At 43.6% G+C, this 11,551-nt stretch overlaps 1 protein-coding gene across 1 annotated transcript in view; it reads left to right on the top strand.

Annotated features, from left to right (window-relative positions):
• Positions 1 to 3,851: 3,851 nt before the first annotated feature.
• The window catches only part of LOC134400006 (sperm flagellar protein 2-like), a 29,262-nt gene continuing 21,562 nt past the window's right edge, over positions 3,852 to 11,551 (top strand). The window contains exons 1-3 of the mRNA XM_063128163.1: positions 3,852 to 3,967; positions 7,169 to 7,271; positions 10,609 to 10,861. Of these exons, the coding sequence (XP_062984233.1) occupies positions 3,910 to 3,967; positions 7,169 to 7,271; positions 10,609 to 10,861 (414 nt within the window). The 5' untranslated portion in view covers positions 3,852 to 3,909. The remainder of the gene's footprint in view (positions 3,968 to 7,168; positions 7,272 to 10,608; positions 10,862 to 11,551) is intronic.

Genomic DNA, 11,551 nt, shown 5'->3' with positions numbered 1-11,551 from the left:
CCCGACCTACCAATTAAAATTTGCAAGATTGAAGTTATCTTGGGATTTTTTCCGAAGCAGAAAAATCTGGGCTTCATCCTGTTCAGTGTTCTAAGCTGGGAAAGCCATTAGCAGCTCCCTCAAAAAATCCCCCGCATCAGGTCCAGGGCATTTGGAGTTTATACCTGACTTGCTCCATCCCCAACAGAGTTTACTGAATTAGTCACTCTTCATTCCTAGCTTCCAGAGCTACATGTTTATGGACTCTATGACTCATATTAGTTATTAGACAACGTTTAGACAGAAAATCAGCACATCGTATTGAATATCATCAGGCCTTCTTAAAACTCAATATAGTACATTAGGCTACAATAGCATGATTCACCCTCATCTGTTAGTCCAATATATCAAATCTGGTAAAAGAGACAATTTATCCTTGTGATGTTGTCCTGCCCCTCCTTTCCATGTGATTATGGCATAATTAATACTTATATGCTCCTAGAACCAATTTTATTTGAACTAGACAATCCGATACCTGGAAAATGATTGTGTAAGCGATACTCTCTGAGAAATATTCCTGCTTGCCAGACAACTTTCATCTTGATAGGGATGGGTGAGAATTTCATTTGGTTCAGTTTTTTTTAAAAAAATAAGGACATATTAAAAAATCACAAGTTTCTGCATAAATGGGCCAATGTAGAATTTTAGATTTTAAAAAGTTGAAGATGAGAGAAACTGAAGCTGAAACTGACAGATTTGTCCATCTAGGTAGAGGGCTTTGAGTGCTCAGTTCTTAAAAGGCTGGGGTTGAAACCCTGTGTATTTAATTGTGTTGGTAGTGCTGAGTTAGGGTTGCCATCTCTTTTTTCCTGACAGGCTCCTCATCTTGAACAAGACTTTCTCTCCATGCTAGGAAAAGTTGTAGCTATTCAATTTGACTCGTGCAGAATTTCATTTGATTCACTTTTGATAACTATTTACTAAATGGGAGTTTAGTATTGGCACATACACTCAGGAACCTGAGCAAATTACTATTCACCATTACACTGACTTTGCTTGAACTCCCTTGGCAGTTTCAAATGTAAACACTGTTACATCCTATACCTTTCTTTGTTTCATCATTGTCCAGGATTCTTAGAGGAGGACCCATGCAGCCCAGTTCTATCCTTACTCAGAAGCGAGTCCCACTGAATTCAACAGGCCTTTCCAAGTACATAGACGTTGTGCCTTTGGATATGAACTGCAAATACTAGGACACTTCTGTTTTATTGGCTTTATGTTCAACTCAGGTGAAACAGTAGATTTTTTTTAAAAAAAAAACTCATCAGTTGTATATCCCATCCTTCCTCGAAGGCATGTATAAATTGGGTTTGTACCATTTTCTCCTTTGGAACAATTCTGTGAGATGGGTTAGGCTGACAAGAGTGCTCAAGGTCACCCAGTGAGCATCTGGGATGAGCAAGGATTCAAAACCCGGGTCTCTCCAGCTCACACAGCACTCTAGACCCCACATCTCATTCACTCCTGACCATCATTATATTTTGTGTGTACAGCTCAATGCTAGGCATGTTTACTCAGAAGTAGTCCTACTGTATTGAATGGCCCTGACATGTAGGTATGTGTCATCAGATTGCACCATTACTTTATTTAAAATATTATTTATTTATTTTTGCATTTATCCCTGCCTTTTTCCCTCTGAGGAACCCAAGGCGGAGTACATAATTGTCCTCCTCTCCATTTTATCCTCACAACAACAACAACCCTGTGAGGTAGGTTGGGCTGAGAGTGTGTGACTGGCCCAAAATCACCCAGTGTGTTTCCATGGCTGAGTGGGGACTAGAAACCAGAACTCCCAGTCTGACACTTTAGCCACTACACCACACTGGCTCTCTATACAGTTAGTTTTTAAGGTTAAGGTTAACTGTGGTTTTTTCAACCTACAATTAACCCATAGTATCTAGGCTTGTACATCACTAATCAATCTATGATCAGGCTGATCAGAGGTTGGTTCTGCAAAGCGAAAGTGGCACGCACTGTAGCAAATCGTGTCTTAATTTGTCACTGTTGTAACAGATGCGACATCTAGATCAAATTATCTCCAAGGAGGCTTACAACTGATTAAATTAATGCAGGAAACACAGCAATGGATCCAGCTTCTGGCTCATGGCTCAGTGATGGGGCAGCTAATAAAGAGACGCTGAAGTCTCTCTGCTGTTTTATTGATTTATGATTTCATTATATTGCTTTAATTGTACCCCAACTTGACAATTGATACGATTGAAAATCAGGCTTAAAATACTCTAAATAAACACGATGCTAAAGCTAGCTCAGTGACGGAGCAGCCTAAGAGAAACAGTGGAATATGATGCTGAAACCTCTCAACAGCAATCTGGAGTTTATGCTGCTGCTGGTGGTGGTAAAGTTCTCTGTTTACACATATAAATGCAGTGACGTAAACTCTTGCAAGGGAGCTGGAACTGGCCATGAAAGTGATTTATTATTGGTAGCCAGTTCTTTTACAACCAAATTCTCAGAGAAGCTTCACAACACAGTGAAAATACAATAGATGTATATCACCACAAACATGTTATTTTATTTATTTAGTTAACTATTTAAATATATTGAGCTCTCACACCTTTCAACCCTTGGGTTTCCCAGAGCAGCATTAAAAACACAGCCTTTATTAAACTTAAAGCAGCAAGCTCAAATACAATAAAAATCAGCCAGTGCTAAAACTCATAAACCTTAAAAGCCTGCCTGGAGCTAGGGGTGGGAGGAGTTTTGAGTTGCCTGCAAAAAGAAATTTAAAAAGTAACCTGATCTTAGGCTGATCTTAGATGTTTCCTGATCAATTGTCAGTGACAAACTACTTTTGCAGCCGCATAGTGTGTGAAGCAGCCCCAAAACTGGTTCTAAATTAGACATGTCTGGCTGTTACCACTTCACACAAATAGGGCAAAGTTAATTGCTGTTATGATCTACTACTTTCATGCACATAACACCCTCTAATTGAAATCAACAGGGCTTAGAAGTGAGTCATGTTAGCTTATTCATGCCCAAGCAATGTGCCTTTATTTCCACAGGCCACAAAGGCCTAGTTCACACACATAACACTAAGCCATGATGTGGTTTATTGAAATTTGGCTTCACATTGATCCAGCTTGCATATCATGGTGGCAAATTGTGAGTTATTTAATGCGCTGCTTTTGAACTAATTCTGGTTTATATAAACAACCTCTGATTGGCATGATGTGCAAACCTGGACTGAAGGCAGAAAAAACGGGTGGGAGAGAAATAAGAAAACAAGCTGTGTTTTGCTTGTCTGCAAGACAATTCATAGCTAACGCAACAAACCATGGTTAACAAAAACCATGGCTTAGCATTATGTGCGAACTCAGCCAATGGCTCTATCTGTCCCTTGCTTATCCTCCTTTTGTTTGCTGTAAGTCAAATTCTGAACTCTGCTGGCCACAAGAAACAGGAGAGGATAACCAAGCAGAAGCTGATGGAGGTGCATTTAAAGGTACAGGGTGGCACTGACTCCAGGTGAAGACCTGGTAACCCCAATCCAATTAATTAGCCCTTGCTACCACACCTGTAGAACAAAACTCTACGAACTAAAATCCCAAACAGTTAATGGATTCAAATTTCTCCCACCTCACCCATTTCTCCGATTTGCGCATGCGCTGATCCACCACGCTCCTCCACTGGAGAATGTTTGCATTCGTCTCTCAGGGCTTTTTCTAGCGTCGCTATCGGCGCAGGCGCACACCGTTGCACTCGCCTGGCCGGACGGGCAGTCCTCCGCCGCTTTCCCGCCTGCGCCTGCGCGAGCGGATTGGTCGTCATGGTGACGGGACGCGGAGCGAGGCTCGAGCCGGTCTCGAGCGCTGTTGGAAAGGGGGCGCGGAGCCGGGGCTGCTCGCGGCCATGACTGACATTCTGTGCGATTGGCTGAACCGGGAAGTGAAGCTCTCTCGGGCCGTGGGTGAGTCCGGGCAGAGGCAGGCGATGGAAAGGAAAGGGAGTATTGCTTTGGAAGCGGCGGGGGGCGCAAGCCGGGGTCTTCCCCTTCCCCCCGCAAGCAGGTACCTTAAGGAGGAGCGGGGATTCTCTTTAATTTTAGGTTGCCTGGAAAAGAGAGTGTCCTCTGCCCTGGATATCAAAAAGTGTATTGAAAGAGGAATGGCACTTTGCATGTGCTCAGAGGCTAGGGTGGTTCACTATAAATCACCAAAAATAGAGAACATGCACCACCAAAAATGGACAACTGGCGTTTTATACCCAAATGTTTCATTTATTTATTTATTTATTTATTTATTACATTTCTATACCGCCCAACAGCCGGAGCTCTCTGGGCGGTTCACAAAAATTAAAAACGTAAGAAGTACCATGCTGGATCAGACCAAGGGTCTATCTAGTCTAGCACTCTGTTCGCATAGTGGCCAACCAGCTGTTGACCACGGACTAACAAAGCAGGACATGGTGCAACAGCACCTTCTCTCTCTCTCTCTTTGTATATATGTGTGTGTGTGTGTATATATATATATAATCTAGACATTTGAATTTTTAAAACTATAAATTTATAAACTGGATGCACTACTGGTGGTCATTTGTTCTGCTTTGGAGTGCTGTATACGCACATCATATCACCTGCATATCGGTTGAATAATTATTATAATTTAAATAGAAATTACAGTACATTTTGCCATACTGTTGTCCAGATGCTAACTGTAGATATGAAGCAGTTTGTAGGTTCTGCTTTTTTAAACTGGAATTGGACAGGACAGCCCTTGGGATGTAGGATTCCTTCAAACAGAGGACTGTCCTCTGTAAAAGAGGATACATGGCCACCCTATCAAAGGCACTGTTGATTGAAAGTACGCACTTTTCAGGATTAGTTCCAGTACTGAAAAATAGATGCCAGCAGCAAGATTTGTCTTTCTGTATATCTTTGCACAACCAGCCGTGAGATATTGACACATGGGGTAGGTATTCTGTGCTGATGAAAATAATGTTCATCCAAGCAGCAAAGTAATTATTGCTGACACTAATAACTATGTTTGCAACAATTTAAAATCAGAATTCAGATGTTTGCAACAATTTAAAATCAGAATTCCATAAAATACCATAAAGACATTCAAAATACAATAAAGTAAAATACTAAAAATAACTAATAATTATGTTGAAGTGTTGATGATGTGTCTAAATAGGATTGGTGTTTGTTTATTTTTCGGTGGAGTAGGCAGTAATGTTATATAGTCAGTCAATATTAATAACTAATACAGGAGGATAATGAGGGACATTTTGGGGAAATTAAATCAATTAAATCAATTTTGTTGTTTTTTCTAAATTCCGGGACTCCAGAATGAGAAGTAAAATTGGTCTAACTATGGTACATTCAGAGACAAAGCACTTTGAAATGGGGAACATTAGGCTTTTTACTAATATGAAATGGCAGAAATACTGTGTGGAGAGCAGTAAGTGAGCAACTTCTCTTGGAGTTGTAGCATCGAACCTGGAATACAGAAGTGTATTACACCTGAACTGTAAGGAACCTCTTTGGTTTTGCCAGTTTATGAGGAGCAGGCAAAAAACAATAAAACAACAACAACAGAAGAAACCATCAACATTAGTAACAAAGGAAATTATTTATAACTCCGCTAGTCTTCCACAGTGTCAAGCAAACATAAAGCACCCATTCCCATAAAAAGAACTGAGAAAAATCAGACTCATTTCCTGAGCTATAGCTATCACTCTCAGTTTCAGTCCCTGCTTCAATGGCAGTGGTGCCCCCTAGAGGCAGAAATGCATCTCGCTCTTGCATTTGAGAGTTGTTGTCTCAGCTTGCAACCTAGGATTTGCTTGTCCTCAGTGCATAGAAATTGTAATAATCTGATACTGTACATAATTTTTAGAAATCATTTGGAGAAGTAAATATCTGAACACCTCTTAAACATTTTATTCATCATGCTAAAATAAAACATTCCATAATCCATTTTTTCTTCATTTTTTTTTCATTATTTCCGATTTTTCGGGAAAAAAACAAAAAAGGCTTCAGGAAAAACAGGGGAGAACAGTTTTTTTTCTTGAATTTTTCCAGGCCTTCACATCTCTACTGCCTTTGAAAAATGTTTGGAAACTTCACCTGGTCCAGAATGCTGTGGCCAGATTCTTGTCCTGGCCCAGTTTCAGGGAGGACATAACTCCCTTGCTACAACTGCCTCACTGCCTTCCAGTATGTTTGAAAATGCTGGTCATGGCTTTAAAAGCCCTATATAGTTTGGGACCAGATTACGTGAAAGATCGCCTTCTTCCATATAAGCCCACCTGGGTTTTAAGGAGAGGGCCTTTCTTCAGTACTGCTGCCTTCAGAGGCACATTTGGTGGCAACATGAGAAAGGACTCTGTTAGTGGCTGTTCCCAAGCTGTGGAACTCCCTGCTAAGGGAAAGAGAAACTCTCAGTTATCCTTCTGCCAGCAGTCAAGTATGATATGATGATGATGATTTATTACATTTCTATACTGCTTCATAGCCAAAGCTCTCTGGGCCATTTACATCAGATTAAAACAATTAAAAATGATACACAAAATTTAAAACCATACATCTAAAACAACTATAATCTGTCAGCTGAACCTAAAAAAATATCCGGGATCGGTTAAGCTCATCACATATTGCTAAAGGACTGGGAAAAGAGAAAAGTCTTGACCTTTGCCGAAAAGATAGCAATGTTGGCGCTAGGTGGGCCTTATCGGGGAGATTATTTCATAATTGGGGGGGGCACCACAGAGAAGGCCCTCTCCCTTGTTGCTGTCTTCCGAGCCTCCCTTGGAGTAGGCACCTGGAGGAGGAGATGTTTTTATTCAAGCAGATGTTTTATGTGTAAGCAGGTTTGATGCTGTTCTGTTACTGTGTTTTTAATTGTGTATGAATGAATTTGTTACTGTTTTAATCAAATTTTATTTATCTATTATCTTAAGCCACCATTTTTGGGATAGAAAGGCAAGGTACCAATCAAATAAATAAATGTACCACCACTGCATGGGAAGTTGCTCCCACACCTCAGTGGTGACATGTGAATCAGAACAAGCAGAGATAAAGAATCTTTCAAATTCCACGAGCCACAGTTTAAAAAACGAATAAACCCAACTTTTTCCTTTTCCTTTTCCTTTTAAAAAATTCAATCAGATCCGGAGTCCTTCTCCAGAGAATTTTCTTCAGGTTACCTCATTGGAGAACTTCTAAACAAGTTTGAACTTCAGGATGACTTTGATCAGTTTTCGCAAAGCAGGTTAGTAACCTTGGAACTGGTCTAACCGTATGCATAGTGCATGTCCAATATATAGTAGTTAATATTAGGGATATGCTCCGCTTCTAATCGGACCGGCGAATTAGAAGCGGAGTGGGGGGCTTCGCCTGCCCTTAAGGCGGAGGCAAAGAGCATTGGGGGGCCGGCGGAGCGTGGCGAAGAGGATCGAGGTGAAGGCGAATCCTTCGCCTTGATCTGGAGCTCCGCCAGAAAGGTAAGTGGGGTTTACCGGGCCCTGTCGCTGTCGCTGTTGCCCATGCGGCGACAGCTGCAGGGCCCGGTAACCCCCCCCCGTCCTCCTCTCCCTTACCTGCCTCCGTCCGCAGTCTGTCGGCGTCTTCAGTTGAGCCCGCGATTCAACCAGGAAGTCTGGGCCGTGTGGCCCAGACTTCCTGGTTGAACCACGAGCTCAATTGAAGACGCCGACGGACTGCGGATGGAGGCAGGTAAGGCCCCCCTCCCCCTTGGTCCCTTACCGGGCTCTGCCGCCGTCGCCGCACGGGCGGCGATGGCAGCAGGGCCCGGTAAACCTCCCGCCCTCCTCTCCCGGCCTTACCTGGCACCACTCCCCTTCACTGCGGAGCTCCAATTCGGAGCCGGAGCTCCGCGGCGAAGAGGAGCGGAGTATGGGCGGCGCGGAGCGGAGCGGGCCGATCCGTGCACACCCCTAGTTAATATACAGTAGGTTCAAGTGGCAGCTCTAGGACTCGGGGTCAGGATACCATCAGTGGGGCACCCACTCCTTACCCCTGTTGCCACTATCCCATTACTTGCCCTCTCCCTCTAGGACCAGGGTGCAGCGACATTGAAAGGGAGAGTGCAGGCAGAGCAGAGGTTGCTGTTCTTTCTCCTTCTTCCTCTCAGCGCTTGATTCCTGGGGAGCACAAGTGAGCAGGCAGCAGCAGCAAAGAGGAGCAGCAGCAGCCAGGGTCATTGGGGATAAGGCAGGGGACTCAACAGCAGGAGCTTAAGAACGTAAGAAGAGCTGCGCTGGATCAGACCAAGGGTTCATCTAGTCCAGCACTCTGTTCACACAGGAGCCAAACAGCTGTCGACCAGGAACCCACAAGTAGGACCCAGGTGCAACAGCACCCTCCCATCCATGTTCCCCAGCAACTGGTATGTATATAGACTTACTGCCTCTGATACTGGAGGTAGCACATAGCCAACAGGATTAGTAGCCATTGATGGCTATATGCTACCTCCAGTATCAGAGGCAGTAAGCCTATATTCACCAGTTGCTGGGGAACATGGGTGGAGGGTGCTTGGCGGTGCCTATTCCTGGCACCAGTCCCTAGAGGTTGAAAGGGCACTTTTTATTTCACCAGCTTTAGTTTGCTTAAATGGCAATTTCCAAGACATAGCGGGCTGGTTCATGAATCATGTGAAAATGTGCTCGAGCAGGAAGAAGCTGCTGTGAGCCTTGGGCTTACATGCTCTCCACTCCCCTCTCATTATCCTGCATGGGCAGGAGGGGGACTTTGGCAGCTTCCCCCACCCCGACCCTACTTACGTTGAATCTCAGCTTATCATGTTGTCCAGACTTGGGGTCATGGCATAACAAACTCTGGTCAGGTTTAGAACAAGCCAGCTTCAAAACATGGTTTCTGAAACTGGGTTGTTGAATTAGCCAGAGCTTGTTATAGATCATGATCCCTGCTCCAGATGACCCAGCAAGCTGACTTTAAGAGAAACTAAAAGCTGCTGAAGTCCTTCAGGTCATGTAGGAGGAGGAGGAGCAGCAGAAAATTGATAGGACATGAGCTTGAGGCAGGTCCTTCCTGCTGTTGCATGTCTCACTAAACCATACTTTAATGTGACATGCAAACTGGGCTACATCTTGCTAGAAGTTGAAGTTCTTCCTAACTGTTTTAGTTCTGCTGACTTTCCTAGGCAACCATGCATGTCTCACTACAAATGAGAGAGGAGGTTTGTCATTGCCACAATGGTGGCCCATGTGCAACCATATGGTGGACCTGCTACCTGGAGCAGCCCAGGATAGGCGCGGATTGAGAGACTAGCTCTGGTGCCGATAAAAATGATTAAAATCTTTAATAATTCTTGTCTGTGTCTGGAATGCTTGACGTTTCGGAACTCTTTGATTAGAGGCAGTTCAGCAGAAAGCTTAGAAAGGAAAAAGGCTCCAGAAAATATTTAAAATATAAGAATAAGGTTTTCAGCGTCAGCTCCTGAAGAAGGATTATTTCTAATCCAAAACGTCGAGCATTCCAGACACAGACAAGACTTATTAAAGATTTTAATCATTTTTATCGGCACCAGAGCTAGTCTCTCAATCCGCGCCTACACAGTGGTGCCTTCTTACCGTGCCAACTACACGCAGTCCAGGATAGCCATCGTATATGTTTAGAGGGATGTAAAATGGTGACTTCCATGTTGCCAGTCTGGACAAGACAGCCTGTCAGAACCCTGCTGGATTCACAAAGGGATTGAGAGGGATTTTATAACTCCCAAGTCAGAACCCAAGCTCCTGAGTTCAGTCTCTGGTATCTATAGCGGAAAGAATCTTGGATAACAGGGCTAGGGAAGTCCTCTCTACTTGAGTTCTTGGAGAACTGTGGCCAAACAGAGTATATAATATTGTGCTAGATGGACCAGTCATCTAATTCAATATAAAGCCACATAAGATGCTCATAGGGAAGGTGGTATTAGGCTTTAAAATTTTGGGTTGGATCCAGACTACATTAGTCAGGATTAGTTTCACCGAAAGCAATGGGACAAGTTAGTCACGACGACCATAAGTCCCATTTATTTATTTAAAACATTTCCTGTCCGCCTCTCAAGACAGAAGCCCTTGCAAGGCGGCTTACAACAATAAAATACATAAAGCCAGTTAAAATATTAAAAGCAATGAAAGCATAAACACAATAAAATAGCAATTAAAAACAACAAAAGCCAACAATAAAACCAGCAACAACAATGGCAATAGCAGCAGTAGCAGTGCTCGTATCATGAGAAGGCCAGGGTAAAATAAAAGGTTTCCAAGGCCTTCTTAAAAGCCTGCAAGGATGGTGCATGGCGGACCTCTGACGGGAGCCATGGCAGAGACTTGATTTCAATAGGACTAAATCCTGACTAACTTAGCTTGTATCCGATCCATTGGTTATGGTCACCCCAATATTTTGATCTGTTCATTCCTGATATTAATTTTGCTTAGCTCTATTGCTCACCCCCACTCCCCAAATGAACGTATTTATTGAAGGTTGCTAGGCTTGGAGGTCAGTTTTTGGGAAGACTTCCACATTTTAATTAGGAAGAGCCTCCTGTAATGACACATTTTCTCTGCCGTGTGCACCTACAGGGTTTCCAATGCAAAACTTAATAACTTTTCTCGCATGGAGCCCACACTTCAACTTCTGGGCGTGCAGTTTGACCCAAACGTAGCCCGAAACATCATGACAGAGCAGCATGGAGCTGCTACCAAACTCATCTACCAGTTGTACGTGGCTCTAGAGAAAAAGAAAAAAGCGGGACTCACTGGAGTTGCCATGGATGCCATGAGACCCTCAGCTCATGCGAAGCTCAGAAGCTTGGAAACGGAGATGTATCGAGAGGTGAGCGTGTCTCTGCACAGACGTCATTCTTTCTGTAGGCAAAGTGTAGCATATGAACATCTGTTGTTCTTGGAGAGGTTTCTGTTGAGCCTACTGCACCTCTGTAGGGGTAGCCTACAACTCCCACCAGCTGTAGCCAGCATAGCCAGTGGTGAAGGATGATGGGAGTTGAAGGCCAAAACACCTGGAGGGCCACAAGTTGTCCTCCCCTGTTGTAAAGGATGCCCGGAGTTAATTGCTCATTAATTCTTCACTTCTCTATTGCACCCAATGTCTGTTTGTAATCTGCTGAGAGAGCATTGGCTATTTGGGGGATAGAAATTATAATAAATAAAATGAACATCTGCCTCTCTCTGTAGATTTTGGGATTAAAAGGACGAGCCTTCTCTGGATGCTCCCATGTTCCACAGGCAGGCAGGTGGCTGCAAGGATCCGGGGCTTTGCCCCACTTGTAGGACTGCTCAACTAAGGAGGCCCCTCACGTGGCCACTTTTCAGCAGTAGGCTAAGACCGTATATAGACAAGTCTTTGAATATGCTTCTCTCTTTAGTTACTGTCGAGGTGTGTTGAAACGGTTGTAATGCCGTTGTCTTTAAATACTACGAAGTGCTTTGAGAGGCTCTGAAGTGCCTTGCGGGCTCTGAAACACAAACCCTAGTTTTGGTTTTAAATGGGGCTTGCAAATGTTTT

The sequence above is a fragment of the Elgaria multicarinata genome, chromosome 6 (assembly GCF_023053635.1).
Source record: "Elgaria multicarinata webbii isolate HBS135686 ecotype San Diego chromosome 6, rElgMul1.1.pri, whole genome shotgun sequence".
NCBI lineage: Eukaryota > Metazoa > Chordata > Lepidosauria > Squamata > Anguidae > Elgaria > Elgaria multicarinata.
The sequence above is the reverse complement of the archived record's forward strand: the minus strand, read 5'-3'. Positions and strand labels throughout refer to the sequence as shown.